The 25,731-nt window shown below is 39.7% G+C and overlaps 1 protein-coding gene across 3 annotated transcripts in view; it reads right to left on the minus strand.

Annotated features, from left to right (window-relative positions):
• Positions 1 to 23,519, minus strand: part of IGF2BP2 (insulin like growth factor 2 mRNA binding protein 2) — a 145,694-nt gene extending 122,175 nt beyond the window's left edge. For 2 of the 3 annotated variants that reach the window (XM_036218781.1, XM_016159737.2), the window contains exons 1-2: positions 23,246 to 23,518; positions 21,651 to 21,711 (exon numbers count right to left, since the gene is read on the minus strand). In XM_036218781.1, coding sequence (XP_036074674.1) covers positions 21,651 to 21,711; positions 23,246 to 23,423 — 239 coding nt within the window. In that variant the 5' untranslated portion in view covers positions 23,424 to 23,518. Of the gene's footprint in view, positions 1 to 21,650; positions 21,712 to 23,245 lie in introns of all 3 variants that reach the window. The other variant, XM_016159736.2, reaches the window with a different exon arrangement.
• Between the last annotated feature and the right edge of the window lie 2,212 nt (positions 23,520 to 25,731).

The raw sequence follows: 25,731 nt of genomic DNA on the forward strand, positions 1-25,731 counted from the left end.
AGCACAGTGAGAAGGAGCCCATCTCTGGGCCTGCTTCAGGACCCTAAAATACAGCTCTGGAATCTGACAGTGCTGTGGAGTTCCGGTCCAGCATAGAGAGCAGCAAGCAAGATGGACAGATTAAAATGCTTACTATAGTTTCAAACATGCCCCAGACAAGGGTAGGTCAGAACACATTCTGGAGAACTGGTCTGCCTTCATACTGCAGGTGCGCCTGGTTCCTTATCTTCAAACAGGTAGCTGTTCCTGAACAAGTATTTCTTCACTAAGGGCTTGTAGGCTCACAGAATTCTACAGCAGGCAAGAAGATTGGAGATGCACCAGCCAACATTCTCACTTTACTGATGAGGAAATTAATGGCCAGATGGGTGGGTCTCCAAGCTGGTTAATGACAGAAACAGAATTAGAGTCCAGGCCAGCATTCCTTCCGTCAGACTTTACCACCTCATTCGTATTAGTGAACAGCCAGAGTTCCCTTCCTATTTGTCTTCCTTTTTAAGTTTTGACTTTATTTGGAGGTCACTTCTTTTTTACTTAACTTTTTTATTATAAAAATATACATAATATAAAACTTACCATTTTAATCATTAAGTATATAGGTCAGTAGTATTAAGTAGAGCCACACTATTGTGTATCCATTGCCACCATCCACCTCCAGAACTTTTTGTCTTCCCAAACTGAAATCCTGCACCTACTGAAAATAACTTCCAGCCCCTGGCAACTACCAGTCTACTTTGTCTCTATACATTTGACTGTTCTATGTGCCTCATATAAGTAGAATCATATAATATTTGTCATTTTGTGACTGGCTTATTTCATTTAACATAGTTTTCAAGATTCATGCACATCGTAGCATGTTTCAGAATGTCCTCCCTTTTTAAAGATGAATAAGATTTCATTGGATGAATATACCACTATTGTTTATCCATTCATCCATCTATGGACACCTGAGTTGCTTTCACTTTTTGATTACTGTGAATAGTGTTGCTATGAACATCAGTGTACAAGTAAGTATCTGTTCGACTGCCTGCTTTCAATTATTTTGAGTATATACCCAGATGTGAAATTCCTGGATCATACAGTATATCAGTGCTATTTTGAAATGTGTCTCAAAAGAGACAAAGAAGAGATTGAATCATTCTGGTTGGTGAATTCTTGAAGGAAATGAAAAATACTGAATGTTTTATTCCTAAACTTAGCTTTACTTAAAAACAACAAATTTTATAGGAAATCTTTTAGAGGATATGTGAGTGGGAGGAAAAAGCATAGCAATGACAGTGAGGAGGATGACTTTGTATTAATGTCCAGTATAGCATCGGGCTAGCTTCTTAACCTCTCTGAGAGTGAATTTCCACAGGGAAGAGAGAGTGGTCTAGATAATCCCTAAAGTCTATGGGTTCTGTGGGTTCTATGACTCTATGGAAAAACTTACTTAGAAGATTACTATGTTCCTTAATCATTTTTTATTTTCCTTTATTCCTGTTTGAATTACCAAGCATATTAGAGCTTAAAGAACTATTTCTAGTTAAAGAACTCAGTGTGTTCTTGAAACAGGAGTTCCAGGGGAAATGAGAAGAACTCCTCAGCTAGGGGAAAAATAAATCACTGAGACTAATTTAATATCATCGGCAATAATTTTCTCTAGTAGTACATTTATTTGCTAAAGGCCTTAGAATTTCTAGAGTCTATTACCTGCATAATCTGAGTCACTGTGACCTGTGGCTCTTTTACAGCAGTTGATATAAACTATCACATGCACACCTAGCTCAGTATCAACAGGGCATACCTGCCAAGAAAAGTTCACTACGATAGTTTGGTCCAAACAACACTTCAGTTACTGAGCAACATATCATCACCAAGATCCCTAACTGACAATACATTCAGAGCCAAAATGCAGACCTGACTACAAGTAAGACACCAACAACACACTCTAAACCCCAGCCATTCTAGGGCCATTCCTAAGAGCCCAGACTGCAGCCACTACTCTCTTTCCTAGGAAGGATTTGCAAAGTGAGAAACACTCCCTCCCCAGTTCCCCCCAGCATCCACCATGAAGCAGGCTTTCTGCTCCAGGGCCAGGAAGGGGAAGCCACAGATAGAATTCCTCATGTATGTTTCACCAATCATTATTTCCGCTACTTAAAATAACTTTTATGGAATGCTTCCCATGCTGGGTACAATTATCTGTATTAATCTATTCAATTCTTATAATTGTATTAGGTGTCTTCATGCTCACCCTGTAGGAAAGGAGGTGAGCGCTCAGAGAAGCGTCCTGCTGAGAGCCATGCAGGGTGGGAAGGAGCACAGCCATGTTGGACTGGGTCTTCTGGCCCCATGTCCAAGGTTTCCTCTGCTATACCATTTGCCCACACTCTCACAAGTCTGTGCCAACCTGGCCATCCCAAAGAGAATATCTGAAGTTCCTCTCTTAAAAAGCAAGCCCTAATGATTCTAAAAATTTATGGCTTTTCAGTCTAGAGTAAAGTGGACAGATCATATAATTTATTCTCCTACCTTTATTTCTGCAGATAGGCAGAATTTTGAAGAAACTAAATCCAAGAGTAGAAACCCTGGATAAGTCATTTCATTAAAAAACGCTTTTCTCAGATAGAAACACATACATTATCACCACCTCCAACAGCAGTGGACACTGATTAGGTCCTGGGGTTTCCAGCACCTCCAGGCTTATTCCCAGGCAGTCTCCTGGGGGAAAAGACATCCATTCAAGAGTTCCCTGGACATTTTTAGAGAATTAAATTATCCAAATCTTTCCAAATTCTAAGAGTCCAAACAGTGTTAATTAATACTTATTACATAATAGATTCAGAAAACTGTGTTTCCTATGACCATATGCATCTTTCGACAGCACCAAGACCCCTGGGGGAGGTATTAGGTTGTGCATTACATTTATCATGATTTTATTGGACTCGGTGCATAATTTTATTATTTTAAATGACCATAGAGATTTATAATTATTGTTATTGTTGATTTTATGACACATTATTGGTCCCATCTATGATTTATTTAATGCCAAGGCTTTGCCTCAAATATAACAACACCCAAATGTGACATTGTTCCTCTGGGAAACACCACTGGCTTTCAAACATCTACTTTTATGGGAGAGTTTTTATTAATGCAATGTCATGAAAGGGGGAACGTGCTTGCTCAATAAGTGCATGCTTACTGATTAAGTAAAATATAAATGCAAGTTTTTCTTTATCCAACTTTTAGGAGAAAGAAGCATTATTTTTTATTTGTTTTTAAGCAAGCCCCAGAGGATTCTGTGAAGTAAGTCCCAAATTCCTGTTCTACCCACTACGTCAGCGGTTGTCAACTCTGGCTAAACATCGGTACACATGGGGGCACTTTAAAAAGAGCCAGGCCTCGCCCCAGACCAACTAAATTAGAATTTCTGGGGGTGGGCTCAGGTATTATGTATTTTTAAAACCTTCCCAAACAATTATAATGTACATCCAGGGTTCAGAACAGTTGCCTATACCATTGGCTCTTAAACTCGAGGGTGCATCACAATCACCTAGAGGCCTTGTTTAAACACAGATTGTTGGGTCCCAGCTAGGAATTTCTGATTCAGTAAGTCTGAGATGGGATAAAAAAAATCTGCATTTCTAACAAATTGCCAGGAGATGTTGCTGGCCCAAGGGCCACACTGAGAATCACAACCCTATACTTTCTCTAGGTTGAATATTAATAGTTATTCTAAATTAATTTTATTTTAAATATATTAGATCATTCTTCTATAAGGAGTGGTCTAAGATTTTTTAGTTTTCAACAGTGTGAGCCAAAGAAAAAGGATTTTCGGCTTAACCATTCACTAGCACAGGTAACTTAGTTTATCAGAATGCATCAATCCCTGAGAATCACAGTTAAACCAGGATAAAATCAGACATCATACAATTTAATCATTAGTAAGCATCTCCCATGTGATGGCTGGGCACATATGATGAGTAAGTCATTCTTCCCTTCCCAGAACAGTGAACGGACTACTAGACAGGGCCGCGGCACACACAAGTAACTATGGGGCCAGACACACAGCTGAGGTAACAGTGAGAACTCCGGGGGCAGGGGCTGTGTTTCAGAAGGACTTGGCAGAAGCCTTACACAAAAGGTGATCTTTTAGCAGGATCTTCAAGGGGATCACATGACTGCCATTTTTCCACTGTCCACAATGAATTTTATAATACCAGTGTAGTATACTCCCTGCCTCACAAGGGTGCCTCTGGACCTTGTCCCCAGGCATTACAGGAATGATCAGGAACTACTGGTGAATTTTACTTTCAAGTTGAAGGCAGTTTCTGTGGTTTACCCACCTTTGAACGTTTTACAATAATTAGTCCAATGCTTCACATATAGGTATTGTGGAATACCGGGGAGTAAGTGATAAAAAAATGCAATATGGGAGGTAAACTGAATGCACCCCATGAGTGTACAAAGAAAGAGAGGGAGATCAGGTTCAGACTACCAGGCTTTTGCTCTCTAAATAGCAACTGCATTTCTTTATACACCACAGGCGTTTAAGAAGTGTTCTTGACTAACCAAAAATATGGTAACATATTAAGCTGGTGTTGGAACAAAAAGAGTGAAAAGCAGCAGTTCCTCCATGGTTCAGTTTTGTAGATTTAGAATGAGTAAGAAGAGACTCCTTGGAACCTAGTTCCTTAATGCAAGGACTGAGGGCTGGCTCTTTCTGTACCGTACACTGGGCTAAACTGTAGTAGGTGCTCAAATAACTTTCTTCCAAGTTGAAATAACTTGTTGAGTTCCTTACTGAGTCTCAAAAACATTTCTTAAATTATTTGGACATTATTTGACATTCAGCAGTTGATTCGGCTTAGGAACTGAGAGCTAGCTAGCAAGCAATTAATTTCAAAACCCAAATGTAACATCACCAACTAGTATAGAATCCCTCTTACACACCCATCGACCAGACAGAAGCACTACCAATGAAGCTTAGGTCTCTAAAGGCCTCTGACAGAGAAGATATCCGGAATTCGAAGCTCTTCTCAAGATGAGCACACCTACAAATACATTTTAGAAGAACTGTAAATGCTGTAAGCACTCTCCTGAATGCCAGTGCAGGAGGGGTTAGCAAACTGCAAGCTCTGTGCCTACCACTAGAACACAGCACACAGGCAGCTTCTTCTTCTCAATAGCTGGATATTGGAAATTATCATCCTAATTTCTGACAAACATAATTTGCTAGGCTCAATCTTAGAAGTTATCCACAATTACTTCCTCTATAACTAAAATGTATTTAAATCTTACTTTTAAAAGGTAGTACTATTAGTTATTGGATTCTTCTTGGTGAACATTTCGCCAAGAAGTGATATTTCCATTTTACTATGCTGTGATTATTCTGACCAAAGTTGCCTTCATTTTCTGTCAGTTAAGTAATACTGGATTACAATGATTTGAATTGAACTCTCTACTTTGAATGGATGAGTGTGTAACCATTTTTTGTCACGTGAAAGTTATGAAGGCATCATCCTAAATTCTTCCATAATAGGATAGTACCAGATATTGACTATTTGCATCTCAAGGGCATTGGAAACCTAAAATGAATCAAGATTATAGCTCATGGAATGGTGAAATATCATTAATCCTAACTGTAATAGAACAGAACTGGAATTTACTCTATGTTTTCTTTAAAAAGGGGGGAAGGTACTTATTCGACAAAGGAATAAATATTAACAAGATCATAAAAGGTGAATTTAAACTACTCAAGAGAATAAAGTATAATCGTTTGATTATTTTATGGAAAAAATCCATCAAAATTTTAAACAACAATCTAATCAAACAATACAAAAAGGGAGAGAGGTGGGAAAAGGGATAATTCGGGATACACTCTGTAGAACTAGAATAGATAAACTGTGTAGAAAATTTAATATTATATTTAGCCCTAGTGTTTTTTTTCAAAAACAATAAAAAGTATCTATCTTTCTGAAAGAGCAGATACTGACTCTAACATTCTATAAGCCTCAGTTTACACATTCATAAGAAAACACCCAAAAAACTTTTCACTTCACATGACTATCACATTATCAGGACCTTTTAACAGAAAAGGTTAAATGGATTATAGGAATACATATTGCAAGTAAGCCCCGAGATAAAAATTTAAACATATGACTATTAAAATACTGTATTTGACTGAAGTCAAAGTACTTAGGACATCCCACAGGCAAAGTTGAGAGGTTTGCATGAGTTTGGCAAAATGTGCATACAGAATGCATCATTCAATGTCCACATGAACATGCCTAACATCAAAAACAATACAAAACGCTTCTTCAAGAAGTAAATGTATAATTAAGGTAGATATCAAAGGTCTAAGAGCCTGATGTTTTGCATTTTAATAGGAGAGAAAACTTTCCTTGTCTTGATATCAAAGTGACCACTGCATTTTGCCTAAGGAAGATTTACTCATATTTGGTATAGCAAATAGCATATTTCTTAGAAAACCAATGATTTTAAAGAAGAGTAAATATATTTTCCTCTTGTAGACCATAGCTAACCACAGTATGGCACAATTTTGAAGAAATCAGACCTCACCCAGTTACAAAAATAGCAAAAAAGACTCTTGCTGCTGGCAGAAAAGTGACAAACATTTTTATTGATATTGTAAGAACAATGTTTTAAACTTTTCAATTAGGCATTAAAAAATCAGCTCTTTCAGTAAAGGCTGAAAGGGAAAAAGTAAATCGTGTTTGCAAAAGTAACTGAAATTATTCTTCAGGGGAAAAAACAGAAAGTGGTGAAAAAGAAAAAGAAACAATACAAGTTGAATGTTAAGGACTCTGAACAACCTGGGCCTCACTCACTTCCCTAATCTGTGAAATGAGGCAACTAGGATCTGCCTTCTTCACCCTACAAGGTGTTGTAAAAATTAAATAAGTACTATAAAAGGATTCAGTAACATGTAATTGTTATTACTGTGGTTTTAAAAGAAATTCCAGTTTTACTCCGATAGAGCTAATTACAAATATTAATATAAGGGATTATCCTGTTCAGTATAAACCCCAAATCAACCAAGTCTGGCTTTGATTTGCTGACTTTTCCTGACTGACTTAATTAAACCCTAGATGGCTCCCAATAAGTTCCACCCTCCTGGTAGTCATTCACCTTTTGACTAATCCTTTCCTTCCCACTGAGAATGGACTAGACTAGTGTCTCATGTCTAATGAACAAAATAAGGCAGAAGTGATGATGTTCAACTTGGTGACTAGGTCATAAAAGGCAGTCTGGGGTCATGCTCTCATGGATTACTCATTCAGGGAAGCCTGCCATCACGCTGGGAGAAGACCTATGGAGAAGACCATGTTGTGAGGAACTGAGTCAGCCAGAGAGAAAGTGGGGCCTACCAAAAAACACATGAGTGAGCCCGGTAGCAGACCTTCTAGCCCCAGCTGAGCCTTCCATATGACTGCGGCCCCAGTTGGCAACTTGACTGCAATTTCATTAAAGATGTTGAGCCTGAACAATCCAGCTGAACTGCTGCCACATTCCTGACCCTCAGAATATTTGTGCGATAATAAATGTTTGTTCTCTTAAACTGCTAAGTTTGGGGTAATTTGTATGCAGCAATAGATTACCAATACAAAGCAGTTAACAGCAGCTTGTTTTGTAATGAACATTTAAGATGAGTCGCTTCCTTGGTTATAAATTATCCATTGGTAAATCCTGTCACTTTAGCATTTATGCTGCCTGCTTAAACTGATCATATTTGATTTACTATATGAAAATACACCTTAAGTGTGATTCTTGTATCCACCTATTATCCTGCAATAAGATACCTGTTTTTGTTTTTGTTTTTTCAAGTAGATTTTCTCCTGTGATTCCCAGCAGATTTTTAATGTAATTTGCGTTAGAAAGAGAGAAATACCTAGAGAGGAAATCATATTTTCATGTAATCATACTGAACCTAATAATACTAACATTAACCTATCCTTACTTTATGTTTTTAAAAAAGACTGGTTTGTAAAACCTATTCTGCTTCCCCCAAATTTGAATCTCTGCTTTCCAATACTTGTTTTGCAGCCCTGAGCAACTGCTCTTTGCAGCTCACCTGAGGTTTTAAAGAGCCTTCATACCTAAAATGCCCATGAAGGTTTTATTCCACAAAGGCCATTAACAAAAAAGCAAAATCTTTAAACTGCTATTCACACTTCCACCTCATCTGAAAATAAAGAAGAGAAAAAGAGAGAAATAAAAAATTATTAATGATATCTTATTATGGCTCAAATTTTAATTAATTCACCCAAAAATATTTAATGAGGAGTTATTTCCACTATTAAAGACACTCAAGGTGCCACATGGAAATAAAATCTATAAGAGCCAGATCTCATGGAACTTTAAATTTTTTAATTTTTAAAAGACCAGTCCAAAAAATTGGATTGGCTATTTTGGGTTGGCTAACTGATGACCATTTAGATCCCTCACAAGGAGGGAGTCCAATGAAATCCTGAATTCCTACACTCCTGTATGTACTCTATCGTGCTTTACCACCGATGACTTGTTAACCTACATGCTGCAAGACATGTGCTTTACTTCACCGTTACAGAAATTACTAATGAGCTATTTCACCCTGCATGTAAGTACAGAACAAAAAGATACATTTAAAAAATGCTAACGCCAACTGTCAGAGTGATTTTTTTGTTTTGTTTTTAACCCTTTTCCCATGTAGGAAAAAAAAGTGCAGCTCACTGCCAGCATTTTTTTAACATCACGCGTAGGAACGCTGTTTTCTAGGATTTGACATTTTCAGCAATCAAGAATTACAATATTTTGTTAATGGAAATACCACTACTAAAAACAGAATGCTATAAATAAAATGATGTCATTTGTTTCCAAAACAATTGATATACTAGAGCAATGAGAACATAATAATAAAAGCGAGATATTTCCCAGTAAACTTTGGGGGTAAAGTTAGTACTGTAAGCTGCCAAGTTATCTCAGGGTAAACGCGGCAGCTGCAAGCACTGCCCACATGTGTTCTTGGGGCAAACGGGCAATGAGCAAAGATTCCTTAGACAATTCAAAACTTTCATTTAGTTTGACCTTAATGAGTATTTAGTGAATCCAAGGCCAAGAAGTAGAATCCATATGGCCTTCAATTTCCTCAAATTAATATAAGAAAGGGCAACAGTAACCAAAACACTTTTCAAATGAATTTTAAAAGCAGTTTTTCACCACTGAAGTTTACTACCAAGTGCTCTTTATGCTTTTAAAACTACCTGCCTTGAATCAGACATTGATTTACAAGCAGAATTCAAGTTCTTATTTTAAAAAATGTTTGCTGGACATATAAGAATCATATTTTCTTAGAAAAATGGTTTAAAAGAGTATATAACGTTGACCCAGTGTTTAAATGGAGAAGGTGTAATTCAGATTGATGCGGAAACATGTTCCTCCACTTAACGTGAAAATAGAGGCTTATTTTTTCTCATGAACATATATTATGAAATATTCTACATATAAATTTATAAGATTGTCACATATTCAGCATATATACACTCTATATTTAAAAAAACTAGATAGCTTAATATAACAGAAACAATAAAATCATTACATAAAGATGAAACTATAGGGCACTTTATAATGAAGAAAATAATCATTCGAGAAAACGAGACTAAGGATGGTTGCTGCCACTGAAATCTAATTTTAATTCTGAGCTTCCAAACAGCTACATCGTTATTAGATAAGAGATACACCAGTTTATCCAGTTTAGCAAGAGAAGGATTTTTCCCTCTTGCTCACAGATAAGTCTTAGGGTAGGAGATACTAAACATAATAGAGAGTGTCTTCAACAATATTTCGTAGATGGTGCAGATTTTCTTGTGGCATAGACTGCAAACTGGCAACCTACAGGCCATTTTCAACCCACAGCTATCTTCTTTGACCCTCACGGTGTCCCTGAAATTTTCTGACTTACTGCCAATATTTAACTTAAGAACTCTAATTTATGACTTCTCTTGGAAAAATCAGATTTGGGAACATTGACCCTACGTTTCCATGTGGCAACAGTTGGCTGGAACTAACAGTTACCCCTTCTATACACCATAGAACATAGACTCTCCCCACCCCTTGCCGCCACTTATGTAATCTGCAGGCATCTGAGTGTAGGCCCCTGTAAATATATGGTGGTTTCTTATGACAGTCTTGCTACAGAACTTGGGTGCACGATATGAAACCATCAATCTTTGAAGACCAGTCTGCAGAAAGCTAGGGTAATGGAGCATAGAAACATGGAGTGAAGCTAAGAGGGGAGCCTCCTCTCTCTCTGGGCATCAGAACCACCCAAGAGGCTTCTAAACAACACAGACGCCAAAGTCCAAAGACTTTTAGGACTGCCCCCAAGAGTCCCTGGCCACAGCTTAAGAAATCACTAAGAGAATATATATATATTCTTAGTGATATATAAAAAATATATTTAATTTTTTAATCAATTGTTTTTAATTAATTTTATATATATATATATTTCTTTTTGAAGTAAAATTTTGCTTTTGAACAAGCATGATGCATGCAAGACTGATACTGAAGTGTATGGTAGAGTAAAAATGGCTCATATCCCTTCTGATTTGTTGAGCATCCATTTCAACCGGTTGAAAATATTTTGAAGATCACCCCAGTAATCACAGAACCCCAACATATATAATGGATAAAAGTAGGGCTTGTCTGCTGGAAGAAGGGGTAAGAAGGCCAACCTGCTTAGACCTCCTGAAGCAAAAATTTGTACTCAATAAATGAGGGGTCCCCTGTCACCAGATCCATCACTCTTCAAAGTCAGTTGAGTCTAATGACTCTGCCAAAAGCTAGAGTATAATCATTGGCCAAGAAGTCCATTCCCTGGAAAGTTCCTGAAGGGCAAACATGCTGTGCTGCTGATTGAAGAAAAATCCATAGATGTAGTAGTCTGGCATGCAGCTGGCAAAGCAAACACTTGTTACTAAAGTGCAAGCGGCAGGAGATAGAAGGCCATTCAGAGGAAGCAGATTCAGAAGTAACAAAAGGCAGGGTCTAAACTTTCCTCAAGAAAGACCTTTGTATCTGCTCGAATGCCTGAGGAAGGAATGGACTCGAGGCCTAGAATTAATTACTATGGGGCTGGTACTTTCAAACCGTTTTTTAAAGCAGCAAATCCCAAATTCTAGACCAAACTCCAGTATATAAAACAGCAATGAACGCAGCTGTCTTCTGACTGAAAGGTAGGTAAGAAGCCAGGATCTCCCATGTACATATGTCTACCCTCTCTGCCCATAAATTTGGCATCTCCTCAGAATCCTAAGACTCTGTGGAATATACTGCTAAAAATACTGCCATGAGGAATAAAAGATACAACTTTGGCATGGAAATTTTCAAGGCAGATATCAACACCTTGACCATAATTGTTATATGTGAACTAAAGCTACAAGTCATTTTTAATATCAAAATTATTGTTTTGAAATCATGGTTGAAGTAGACACATACAGCAAATCCATTAACACAAAAATCAATGAACCAAAGAGCTAACTCTTCCCTGGCAAATCTCTTATGATGTATAAAGAATTATATAAAACTAACCACTTGTTCCCAGTCTTTTATAACCCTTAAAACAAAGTCCGTTTTAAACTTACTTACTTCATAAACCTAAATCCCTGTTTTCATTTCAAATAAATGAGCTACCGGCACCTTTGTCATCTCAAATCTTTTGTGAAGAAAAAAATTAATTAAAAAGTGTAGATTTTTAAAAATATCAAGTAACTTAGAAATTTAAAGAATATAAATCAACTAGTAGTTTGTTCTTTATTCCTTAAAAGGGAGATTTAGTCCTACGTTTTTAAATATCTGAGCCTAAAACTTGGTTTTTAAAGATCCTTAATTTCATCATAATCTTTAGAAGCAACACGAAGGGAGTTTTTAAAAGGTTAGTTTACAAATTCAGTGTCCATGATTTGAAGACATCACTATCAGCTTGAAAAGGAAAGAAAAAAGTATACAGCTGGATCCAGGAAAAAGGCCAGATTATTTATGCACCCACAATTTTGTTTTCTATCTTTCAATAGTTTAAAAATAAGATTTGTTTTCCCTTTACAAAGAATAAATACAATTGTACTGCGTGGGGTGCAGCAGGGGGGCAATGGGGGGATGGTGTGGGGGAAGGTGGACTTTCAGCATTGGGTTAAATCCTTCCCAAGCTCTCAACCACTCACAAAAGCCTAAGACGTTTGACCCTACAACCACTGAGGAGCATGTGTCTGCTGCACCATGCCGAGAGTAAGTGTATGCCACAGAACCCATACATTCCAACACATTGAGCAAGCACACACAAGCCTCCCAGCTTCCCCAAGCTCAGCCAGAGAGAGGGCACAGGGTCGAAGCTGGCCTGCACACCAGGCACCTTCCAGCCCTGCCCCACCATCCCTATGTAAATGAAAAGCAGAAGGAGAGGGAGGGAGGGAGAGAGAGAGAGAGAGAGAGAGAGAGAGAGAGAGAGAGAGAGAGAGAGAGAGAGAGAGAGAGAGAGAGAGAGAGAGAAAGGAAGTGGCCAGTGCTGGGCCTCAAAGAAAGAAATGCAAAGCCTTTTGTGGGGCAGGCCAGCCACATACTCCTAGAGTTTTTAGACATCAAAGAAAAGAACAAGTTGTGTGAGACTCCCAGTCCCGCTGCCACCATTGCAATCGCTTACTGTCTTCTGTACACCATCAGTGAGTACCAGTATATTCCACGTGCTCTGAAAGTACAGAGAAGGTACTAGCTACATGACAAAGTTCAGTCACCTAAGCTTCTGTGGCCATCTGCCTCCTTTCTTCCCTCCCTCCTTCTTTTCCTTTTCCCTTTTTCTTTCATCCTTCCATCTTCCTTCCTTCTTTCATTTTTTTCTTTCTTTTCTTTTCTTTTCTTTTCTTTTCTTTTCTAATTGGAGGAGCTAAACTGCATTTTTTCAGTGTTTAAACTGTTTCATCATCTACCTCTGATCAAATAAAGATGCACAAACATCTTACTCCAAAACCTTACCCACACAATGATAAAGAAAAACATCCATTTTTCAAATATGCATTGTTAAAATCACAAAGATCAGAAGGGACTAAAATAAAAGGTCTCCTTGTGATACAAAAAACTATACAGCCTGTCCTCTCATGAGTTTTTCAAAATATCCTTTATTTCATAAAGTGGTTTGAGGTTAACCTGTCCACAGAATCACCATTCAATTACATACTTTTTGCTTTTTCAAAAAGAAAGAGTAAAGGGAAAATATAACGTGGCGATAAGAATGTCTTTTCTGATAATATTGTAAGCTCTATTAGAGGTTCTTGACTGAGAAAAGCTATTATTTTTTTTATCTCATAATGAATTTCATAAAATTATGTTCTTATTGAAGAAGCACCACCACCATACCTAGAAGCAAAACTCTTATACATCTCATTTTATTGGTAGTATCATTGTATCTGAAGTCCTATTTGCTACAAAAAAAAAAAAAAAAAAAAAAAAAAGATAGCCACAAATGCATAAGCTTAAGTATTTTGTCAAAAAGAACATATAAATCTTTCTACTCCCTGTGCTATCACTGATTTTTTCTTGTGAAATGAAAGCATACTAAATTTTGTGTAACATTCTAGGTCCTAAACAAAAAAGCCTCAGTTTTTTTTTTCCAGGGTTTAAAAATATATCTGGGCCAAAAGCGTGAATACAGACCCTCCTCCCACATTGCATACGTACATGTTTTTTACACTTAACCACAATGATTTTAAAAAACATATTTTTATCTGCATATAATTACCAATGCTTCTAATATAAGGCTTCTTCAAGAAAGTTTCTTCAAATTATGAATAACACTTTTAGTTATCTTTCCATTACACTAAATTTAAAATATACTAAATTTAAGTTCCTTATCTTCTTCTACATATCTGTAGTATACGTATAAATTCTTTCTCACTCTGAGCTGGGGAAAAATATACATAGTTACTCCATAACCAACCTATGTATGTACACATTATCAAACTTCCTACTTTATTGCTAGGGTGCTATTTCTAATTTGAATTAGATGCACAGCAAGGGTAAAATGGCCACCGCTTCTCTGAAGTAGGTTTGATCAAGTGGAAGGAGAAATAGCTTTGGAGTCTGAAGTTTTACAGTCCTATCTGTAAAAGGGATGAAATGCAGATCTCTCCTGGCTATTGTGAGGATAAAATAAAACAGAGAAGGCCTAGTCCAGTGCTCAGTACATCAGCTACTCAGTATTAATCTTTATTCCTTTTCCCCATCTTCTGAGTCAGAAATCCATGGAACATGCACTACCCCACTCTGAACTGTACTAACTTAAAGAAATGCTTGGGGAGTTGAAAATAATCACCTTTCACCCATTTTTTTTTCTTGCTAATTCCTTTCTCCCTCCCACCACGACCACCATAAATATGATAGTACACAAAAGTTAAAGGACACAAGAGGATAAATGCAGAACAGGTTTACAATTAAGGGGAGATGGACTGTACTCCATATGCTTAGTTATTTACTATGTTTTTGAGTGATCATTTCATTAATGAAGAACTCTGAGAAAATTTTATGGATGCTATCTTATTACTAGTACTCATTCCACAGGAGGGGAAAAAAGCTATATTCCATACAGAGAATGAAGCAGAAAGAGAGACACCAAATCTGGGGAAAGGACTGGAAGCTACCAAAAAAACAAACCAAAAACAATCTGTCCTCCAGCAATGGGTTGGCTGAAACCTGTGAAGAACCCACCCTAATCATTTACCACAAGGCACTTTCATTTTCCAGGGTTACCTGTGTGATTTGTGTGGCTCAGATGGTGAAAGAAACGTCTTTCTTGGCAATGCACTATTTCATAACACATGGTATGCAACCCTGAAAAAAGCAATGCAAAAACAACAAAGTCCAACCTGCTTAGGTGTACAGAATGGCTGCTGGTAATTTTTAAATTATCTCGGTTTCTAATTATTTTTTTCTAGGAAACTATAGTGAAGTACAGGTCATGCAGATGATGGAGGAATAAGATTGCTGCAAAGGATTATTCATAAACCTATTTTTATATATTTCCATAACTAGTAAATGGCACCCTTTGAACCTTGTAACACTTTCAGGTGACATTTTTAATTTAAAAAGTAAATAAAGTTGAAACACACTGAACTGAAATTCTGAAGACCCAAGTTCTAGCCCTTGCTTTACTATTTAATGGCCATGTGGCCTTAGGCAAATTATTAAAATTTAAATTTAAAATAATTTGAGACTGAGTTTCCTCATCTGAAAAATGGGGGCAATATTAATTGTCCTATCTTCTTCACATAATTATTATTTGAAATAAATGGAAATAATATGTGGAAGACATGACATCATTAGTACTGTATGAATGTAAAAAGCAGCATATAAATAAAAATACATCTATTTCCCTGAGATAATGCTACTAATATTACTTATACATTGACACGTGGAATCATGAAACAACCTTTCTAATCACATTTTCCTGATCACATTTAAAACAAAAATTAAAAATCCAAGCTTCCCTCTTAGGCAAATTCTCACACTCTGACACATATTAATTATATGATAATCATAAAACCTGAAAATATCATTCTCATTGCAATGGTCTCATAAATATTTTCCTAGTCATTAGGTATAACATTTCTTATGATATAGGTAAATACTAGAAAGTCTAAAACATACATCAAAACTCTTAATTTTCATTTATTGGACTTATTAAAATACCTATTTTATGAAATGTTATTAATAGTAAACAGGATGAGGAAACTCTATTCATAGTTTAAAAAATAAAGTGTAGAACAGATAAATAACCAAGAAATCTAGAAATAAACAAACAATATGTATCTCAAAAATGCAAACATAATTTAGTGAGAACCAGAAGCTTGGAGACATACACCTATCAAATGATGTACATCTGGTTAGCATTTGGACTTCTTTGTCTGCTATTAATGCAAAAGCATTCATTGTCTCTGGTTTACTTACTCTACATCTCAATATGCCATTAAACTTTAAACCCTTTCCTTTGGAAGCCAAAGCAACAGAACCTGAATTTTTCTGTAAGAAAAATAATTTTTCTTCACTATTTTATGGAAAGACAAGACTAAAGTCTATGATCAAAACAGGAAAAGTAAAACCTTAAAAATAATGCTGAGCACTCTGCAATTTTACTGCCCAAAATAGAACCCATACAGTCCATGTTACCAAATGAAAATTACAAGTCTGTAAGATGAAGTTGAATTATAAAGTAAAAGATTTTTTTAAAAAATTTAATGGTGACAAATGAGAGTAAAGACTGTTAACTGGTAGGTGTTTCTTGTTTATTTGCTATTATGTTTTCTTCAATGACAGTGTTTTGAATGACTATCCAAACTAATTTGAACTTGAATTTGAGTATAAAAAGGATAAACTTTGACTTATAAATTATTGGGCATGTTTTATTAAACAGAACTGTCTCATCCTTCAAATTAAGAAGTTAATAATAATTTTTGAGAGATTATGCTTTTGACTGAAAGCTTTGGTTTAAAAAATCGGTTAAGTCAAGCCATCACTCTCTTCTTTAACACTGAAAAGAAAACTGAAGACACTTTGGTGGTATTTAAATAGACTTTTAAAAAAATATTTTTGAAATATAATTCAACTTTTAAACAGCTTCCAAAGAAACCTGTTCAATACTATGCTTCTTCTAAAGAAATTGATTTCCTCAGAGTATTTTTGTTTCGCAAGATAATGTATTACCTTCCACATTATAGAATTTCTAAATAAAAATGCATATTCAAACTTTGAATTTTCTAACACTTAAAATATGAGTTATAGATCATCAAAGCCTTCACAGAGTCACTTGACTAACTCTATCCATAAAAGGGGGACATCTGAGCAAAAAGGAAAGAGAATAGATTTTGTGCTTCCAACGGCATGCTCACTGAAGAGGCCACTACAGGTGCCCATGCCCTGGCTTCCACAAGGTTAACCTCCTCCAAGAGTTATGCATCAGCCAAGGCGAGTATCATTGTATTGGATTCCCTTTGCCACAAGGATCAAACACCTAATGATTTTTCATTTTCCTTTTCAGGACTGAAATCCAGAGCAATTGTTGCTCAATTAAAGATTTCCTCCTTATCCCTCTTGATACCATCTGTCTGAAACTACTGTCCCCCACAAAACACACATGCACACACACACCCATATGCACACACCCCACTGAATCACAGAGATGACACACTTAGCTCAAATAATATCCCGTAAAAACTCTGACCAATTGCTCATCTACTTTTGAGGATTTCATTAGCAGCCTCGGAAGAGTAATTCAGCAGTAAACAGCAAATATTTACAAAGTTGAAAAACACTAAGTATATATAAATAGTTCCTTCCTATAGAAATCTGATTTTCAAAGTTTTACTTTTAATAAATGTGCCTGTTACTATCCTTTTATGCACAGTTCAACACCATTTACATACTCCATTTCAAAAAGCAGAGCAACTACCATAAAATAAAAACATTTACTCAAAATAATAGTGAAATGTTAATTTTGATATGCAATTAGTTATATATCTTTTAATGTCCATTTAAAATTTTTCTTCTTGAAAAATATATTGTACTTCAGATCATTATATATGAAAGGTATTATACAAATATTGCTAATCTTCTCTCATCATCTCTATATAAATGGTAATCTTGGGTTAACATAATAAAAGACAAAACTCTGAGACCATCCTTACTGGTTATCTGATACCCAGGCATAATTACAAGGAATCATTATCATTTAAAAAAATACAATTTGTCAATACAATTGGTATTACACACTAAATCACCTTTCAGAATTAATGTTTAGGTGCTCAGCCATTTAATACTTGTATAAACTTCTACAATATAATTTAAAAATGATATAAATTTGTAAAATTGAAAAATCAAGCAGTATATAAAATCTATTTTGATTTGTAGATTTCAAAGGTTCCAATATTTAACTAAATATTGTGAAAATATTTAACTATGTGCTATGAAAACATCAAATGACTAGTCTTTTAAAAACATAAAATACAATTTTAAACCTATGTTGTCACCTTAACTTTCTAGTTTTTTTCTTTATTGCTTCTTTTTTAATTCTAATACTTATCTAAAATGTGTGATTCTCAGACATTATCTAGAACCACATGAAAAAATTTATAGCCTTTTTTAAAAGGGGAAACTAAATGTCCAACTCAAAGCCAAATCAAAAGCAACCTGACAACTGAATATAAATTTTATATTAATATGTTACATTCACACATGGAATCTATATAATTAAATGCAGGCATCAATTTCTAATTCAACAAATTCTTGATATAGGAGGCTGCCATATGATTTTAACCTAATAAAGTCTTTTCTGTTACTACAAAATGAAAAAAATTGATGCAGCAAAAGCCTTTGTTGCAGGGGAGGGCTTGAGGTTGGGTGGGTTTTTTTTTTTTTTTTTTTTTGGTATTTAATTCAACTATACACAATGTAGTACATACAAGCAAAATACAATTGAGATACTGTTTTCTTTAACATTCCTATAGGAGACCAAATTCATTTGCATTGGAGAGAACACAATTACCAATTTTTAAGTCATGAAAGACAAATTCATAGCTTTTTCCTACACTACCTCATAGTATTCACACCATCTCAGTGAAAGCATGTCTAGCACCACTTCGTTACTTCCTAGAAGTGGGCAGAAATTGCATTTTTCAAAGTTTTGTTTCTCACAGAATCATTCAACTTTAGTTACAAAGCACATTCAGGTTAGCATATGCCTTAACTGCAACGTGTGTTATGTGCATGTGTGTAGAATAGTGTGCATGTGCGTGTATGTGTCTGTATATATATACACTCATGCACAATCTCATCAACATCAAAAATGGTATTTCTATCAAGGAAATTTCCACAACTTTCGACAGAATTTTAAAGCCCTTACAAAGTTTTTCCTCTTTAAGAAATCTTTGATTCATATATGCTACCGAGAAATATTAACAGAGATAAAAGATTCGAAGATTTCCATTCAACAAAGCCTGAAACCAACTTAAAAAGTGAAAGAAATAGACGGTTTGTACATAGTTTACATTACAATAATTTGCATTCAATAAAAATAAAACACATGGCAAAAAGAAAAGTTTTTATTTTTGAGTGACCTGAGAAAATAATAATATCTAATCTGTTACTAAAATAACACATATAAAATGATGCCAGAATGATATTTAACAAAAGATCCAATTGGTAAGCAAATGGCATGCCAATAATTTCATAAGATAAAAACATCTCCTCCCAAAGTATCATTAGTTTAAAAAACTCTGGCTAGTTTTGAGAAAAGAAATAAATCAAAACGATATAAAGAAAATGAGTACTCAATTGCTGAACTTTTTTAAGTAAGCAAGCAATGAGAATGAATTGTTTTCTGCACATTTTCACTTCAACTAACACAAAAACCACATATAGAACTGACTTAATGCTGACAAATTTACTCCTAACTTGTTAATTTTCATGGAAATGCAACAAAAGAACACCAAAATAGTCACCCTATAACATAAAAGCTTTGGTTTCAAATGTCACAGTGCCCTCCTTTTTTAAAGCCACCACAGTGGTAGTGCCCTGTACATGAAAACATACAGCTGCTTCATCCCAGGAGTCTTAGCTCAGCACACAACATGTCATTAGTTATCCCTGCTTCAGCCTGCAGTACAAGTAACTAATTTCTGCATTTTAAACTAATAAAGGGAAAAAAAATCAAAACCATCCAATCAGAAATGATGTAACCCCCTACAGCAGCAGCTTATGCATACATCTGGTATGTCAGACGACTTCAGTGTAGTGAATCATACACAGTGCATTTTAATCTACCTCCTAGGTATTTCATATTATCCACATGTTCAAAGAAATCCTGTACTAATTAGGCTGTTTATATAAATGCTCTTATAATAATCTCAATTATTCTTTATTTAACTAAGACTAAAAATTTAAGACATGCTTTTAATTCTAAACTTTTATATAAACACCACAAAATTATTTCAATGACATTCCAGCTAACAGCAAATAATCTTTGCATTTTGAAACAAAAAAGTCAAAAAGTATATTTGTTACTTTAGATAAAGTAGTATTTCACTTATATTGCAACATTAAATGTACTTTGTAACATGAAATGAGATACTGATCACTAAGTTAAAATAATAGTGATTTTTTTTTACTAATTATAACCCCCAAAAGGATTCAAGACAGCTATATAGCCAATCGAAGTAGGCATTTATAGAAACATAGCCCATCAAATATTTTAGGTGGTTCTTTCAAAACTTGTTCAGTATGCTCAAATTTTCAGGTGTTGTATGATTATGATGAGCAATTTAAACTTAGGATAAATACTTAATATATCAGAAAGTTACAACATTGACTTCTCAAGCAAAAAATAATAATAATCTTAAAGTATACAAATTTAGAATACTTAATTGAAAAACCAGTTACACATTTTCTTTTCCTAGAGAGAACTGGCTTAATGTTACGCACGAAGCTGCAAATCATAACTTTCACCTCTTTTTTTTAAAGGTATTAAGTAGTTTTCTGTCATGCCACAGAATTATTTGCAAACAAAAGATATTCTGCTGCTTACATAAGATGAAACGTATCTATAAATGTGCACACAATTTAAAAACCACTTTAACAAAATATCTCAGTCTTTATAAAATTAGAATAGTTTGTTTTAAAATCTACTCAATCCTGGCAAAATTCAAGTGGTTACACTATTAAATATCATAGATTATAAAGATGGTAAATCAAAGATTTCACTTAAGAGTCTCTCTAATTTGGCTACTTAATGACTAATGTTGAAGAAATGTATGTGAATGGGACATAAACTAAGTTACGACACATAGGAGGAAAAAAATCTAGAATGAGTAATAAAGGGCCCAAATTTAAAGTCCACAATAAACTTTACAAAAAGATGTTCTCCTTCATTCTTTCCTCATAGAGATATTTCTCATGTAAGAAATCCAACCTCCACAAACCTTTTTACTCCTTCATTAACAGCAGTGCACTTAAATATAACTATAGATTTCACAGTGATATTTGTTTAGCCTCAAACATATTTTAAAAGCTACAGCAACAACAAAACGCTCAGAAGCAATAATCAGTCTCACTGACTACAAGTCTGGCTTTTAACTGCCATCCAATCCAAACAACCCACTTCTTTAGAGTGCTATGCAAAATACTGATCCCTTTACTGAATAATTTTATTATTCGACATTAAGATATCTAAAAAAGAAAACTAATTAATCGTGAAGTTTAGTTAAGCAATTTAGCTGACAGTAAATATTTACTCTTAACATCTCACAGGAAGTCTTAACAAGAATTTGTTGCCATTGTGCAGGATAGGGGTGGAAGGCAACTTTTGATAAACAAGTTAAACCGTCCCAGCGAATTTAACAGAGCTAGTGTTCAGCACGCCCCTCCACCCCCAATAAGGCACCAGATATTTTCCAAGACCAGTAAACACCTTATATAATGAAAGTAAAAAAAAAAAAAAGTAACTTCCTAAACTGTTATCTTCACTAACAAAACAAAGAAAAGCCTTTTTTTAAAAAACTACAAAAGCACATTTTTAAAGTCTATTTTTTAGTTATACGTAAGCTCAATCACAAAATAACTAAGCAAAATATATTTACCTGAGCTTTTTAGAGACTGAGTAATCAACTTCCATGATTTTCCCATGCAATTCCACTTTACCTTTAAAACAGAAATTAAAGCACTCAGAACCTTCCTCATATGAAACCGACGGGGGTCTAGGAGGGGCACGCACAGAACTCCACGCTCCGGCTCCGCCTTCGGGCACCCTCAAGGGGTCTCCTACCCTGCTCCAGCTGGGCAAACTTGGTTCCCAGTGGCAAGAAAGATGAACGCCCCGAGTCTCGGGACGAGGTGGGAAGGGTGCGAGCCCGGATCCGACCCCAGGTATAGCTGTGGGTGGCATTACCGGAAAAACAAATTTAATAAAGAGCGGCGCCAATTTGAAAGGATGAGCTCATTTGAAACTCAAGCTGCAAGGCTGGCACGGCCCCGCTTCTCTCGTCCCCCACCTCTCCATTCCGCTAACCCGGGTCCCGAAGCCTCCGCTGCGCCCCACTCCCTGCCCCCTCCTCCCGGTGGTCCCCAAAAGACGCGCAGAAGCCCCCTGGGGTCCGCTGCTGCGAGAGCCCAGTCCCTGCCGGCTTCTGGGTGTCACCTTGGCCTCGCCGCCGCCCCGCCCCCACCCTGCGCGCTGGTGGGGAAGGGGCTCTAGCCCCGGCCGGGTTCGAGGGGCAAAGGCTCGTGGTCTGGGGGCGAGCGCGGCTCCGGGCGGTGCGTGTGCGAGAGGGAGAGTTGGTGAGTGCGCGCGCGCGCGTGTGTGTGTCGCTCTCCGTCTCCCGTCTGGGTTCCAGCGCGCTCGCGGGCCCCCCGGTCTCCTCTTTCCCGGTTCTCAACCCGGGCCCCCACCGAGTTGAGACAGGGCACCTCGTAAAAAGGTGCTTCTGGCCGAGCGGGAGGCGGGGGGACAGGCGGCGGAAAGCCCCCAGCCCCGAGTTCTTCTCAATAAAATCGGACAAAAAATTCAGAGAAAAATAGGAGCGCGTGAGAGAAGAGCGAGAGGGGACTGAGGTTCCGGAGAGGACCGAGAAAGATGTACCGTCGTGCAGGGGGCTGGGGTTGGGGGAGCCTCGCAATCTCGGAGGGGGTGATCACGGTGGGGCCGAGGGGGTGCCAAAAGTGGGGGACCGCGGGGCGAGGCGGGGAGGGGGCTCTAAAGGAGACTGCGGCTCCGAAGACGCCGAAGGGCTAGAGGTCCTGGGCACGAGGCAGGGGAAGGGGTAAGGTCCGGTCAAGCGAGCAGGAGATGCATGACTTGGGGGTCCCTGACAAAAGGGGTGACCGTAAGGTCAGAGAAGAAGGGGGACGGTGGCTAAGGATGGGGGTGGGGAACTCTGGAGAGCAGGTCGGGAAACCAGGGGAACGAGGGTGCCTTGGGGACCCTCGGGGCGGCACAGGGGTCGCCTCAGGGCTCAGTCTCGGAGAGCAAAGGGTGACACCAGAGCTGTGGGGGGAGGGGAGCGAGCCGTCCGAGGAGCGGGCCGGCGGTCAGAGTTGAGGGTCTGGTGCGTGGAAGTGAGTGTGCGGGCTCGAGAGCCCTCGCCCGGCGCCGCCTGCGGGGCTCGGCCTCGCTGCGGGCACCGTCCCGGCCGGAGCGCGGAGAGACGGGGGGAGGGGGGCAGCGCCGAGTGCTCACCCGAGAGGGTCTCGATGGCGCGGATGGCCCAGTTCTGGTCGGGGTAGTCCACGAAGGCGTAGCCGGACTTGAGCAGGACCTGTCCCGCCAGGGGCAGCTTTCTGTCCCCGAAGAGCTGCCGGAGGTCTTCGGCGGTGACGGCGGGGCTCAGGTTCCCGATGTAAAGCTTGTTCATCATCCGTCTCTTCCCCGAGAGCCCGCGGCTCCCCCGGCCCGGTACCCGGCGCTCCTCGCCTCCTCCACTGCCCTCGTCTCTCCTCCTCCTCCTCCGCCCCCCCTCCCCGCCCTCCGCCCGCCCGCCACCCACCCCCACCCTCAGCCTGGCTCCCCCCACCGCGGCCGCCCGGCCCGCCCGGGGGCAGAGGCAGAGGCGGAGGCGGGGACTCGGCGCGGCTGCCTCCTCGGGGCAGAGTCCCGGGCCGGGCGGCGGCGCGCGGACAAAGCGCTCTCTCTGCCTCCCTCTCTCTCCCTCTCAAGGCGGTGGCGGGAGGAGGAGCAGCGGCGGGCGGCGGCAGCGCACCCCGCGTGTGTCTGTGTGAGAGTTTGTACGGGCGTGTGCGCAGCCGAGAGTGAGCGAACGAGCGCCCCCTCCCCGGCCCGCGCCGCTGCGCCCCTCGCCTCGCGCCCCCAGCGCCCCGAGCGCTCCGCGCGCCTTCTCGGGCTTCTGCCCCGCGCCCAGCGGGCAGGAGCGGGTCGCGGCCCGGGGCCGTGGCTCCCGGGCGCCAGCACCCCGCGCCGGCACGGCGTAGAGGCCGGGCCGGCGGCGGGGCGGGGAAGGCGCTCCCCGGGCGCGGGTGGGAGTGAGCGAGGGGGCGCGAGGGAGCGGCAGGGAGCCGCAGGCGTGGAAGGGAGAGGGGTTGTGGGAGAGCGTGGACAGGGGTGTGCGCAAGGTGGGCCGGATGTGAGCGCCGCTGCCGGGGCGAGCGGGAAGGTGTGTCTCGGAGGTGAGAGGCGAGTGCTGGCTGCGAGACAACAACTTTCTCGCGGCGAGTTGGTCGAGTCAGGCGCCCTGCGCGTTCCCGGGAGGAGCGCTTGCTCGGAGACCAGCTCCCCGCCCCGCTCTCCTGGCGTCCGGGAGGCGCGCGTGGTGGAGAGATCGCGGACCCGAGTCGGGACGCTTGGGGCCCGGGACTGGCCGGACCTCACGAACGTGCACCGCGGGGAAGTTGCTCCGGCTCTGAGCCTCAGTTTCCCGGCTGGTGTGGGGAGATGGAAGGCCTGAGCAGTCACATCCCCTTCGCCTGCACCCGGTGCGCCCGGAACCTCGCGGCCGGCGGCAGCCTGACGTTGGCAGCTGCTCTCTATTCTGGGAAGTGCCGAGGGCTTCCCGAGCCGCCGCTGCGAAGCCAGGTGGCGAGTGGGGAGGCGCGCAGGGAGGGGCCAGGGGCTGCGGCGTGGAGGACCGACGCTCGCTGCAAGACTGCGAGGCCGGGTTCAGTCCAAGAGCAAGGGCGGTGGGAGGCGAGGGTGACTAGAAGCGGAGTCGCTCTGGCTAACTAGGAGTTCACCGAGCTTTGGGAAGGGACCGGAGAGAAAAGAGGTCCTTGCAAGCGGAGGAAACAACGTGACCGACGGAAGAGGCAGGGTTCGGGTGAGAGCAGCCCAAGCCGAGGGTCTAGGGAAGGAGCCAGAGAGGCTGGAGGCCGGTTGCCAGTTCCGGGGCCCAGCTGGAAGTCTGGTGGTTAGAGCCTGGTCCAAGCTAGGAAATGAAATTCCGCAAGAAAGAAAAAAAAAAAAAAAAAGGATTCAGAGATGAAGGGGCAGAAGACGATTCCAAGATCAGAACTTCTGGAGGCCTTGGAGGGAATGGTTTGACCGAAGAAATGTTGGTCTTTTTGAGAGCTTTGGGATGTCTTGTTAGAGAAGCCACAGGGTAGTGATGGAACAGTTTCGGGTCTCCTGTCTGGGTTGTGAAGTCCTACCTTTGCCAAGCTTTCCTGTTGATGAAGGGGGCGGGGGAGGGCAACATGGTTGTTTAAATATATATGTTCCCAACTCCTTCCTTTGAAGACCGACTCTGTGAGCCTGGATGTTGTATTTTCTACGGGCATGCCTAGGCGATTCTTGTCCAGAAACACTGGTAGTGGAAGGTCTATTACTCAGATCTTTCTCCTTTCTGCCCCCAGCTGTGTAGCCCGGAATGTACCAGCATCTCTGAGCCTAAGATTCTCCATCTATAAAAACAGGTAAAACAACCAACCCTGGGCATGGCTGTTGTGAGGGCTTCAGGAAGGATAACTGAGTAGTGTATTGAAACACAGTAAACACACACTTAGTTTTCTCTTTTCTTTTCCCCAGGAACTCATGAGCTTTTGGTGGAGAGGTCCTTAAATCACATATCCAGAGGAGAAAATAGATATTTGCAGTTGCTTAAATTTTGACTTTGGCCTCAAATATTCACATATTTCCTCTCTAGAAAAGGAGTTGGATTTTACTGCTCCTGGAGTTTAAAATGGACTTTGCCATTATCCCCCAAACTAATAGAT

Source organism: Rousettus aegyptiacus, unplaced genomic scaffold (assembly GCF_014176215.1).
Source record: "Rousettus aegyptiacus isolate mRouAeg1 unplaced genomic scaffold, mRouAeg1.p scaffold_m13_p_4, whole genome shotgun sequence".
In the NCBI taxonomy this organism is placed as follows: Eukaryota; Metazoa; Chordata; class Mammalia; order Chiroptera; family Pteropodidae; genus Rousettus; species Rousettus aegyptiacus.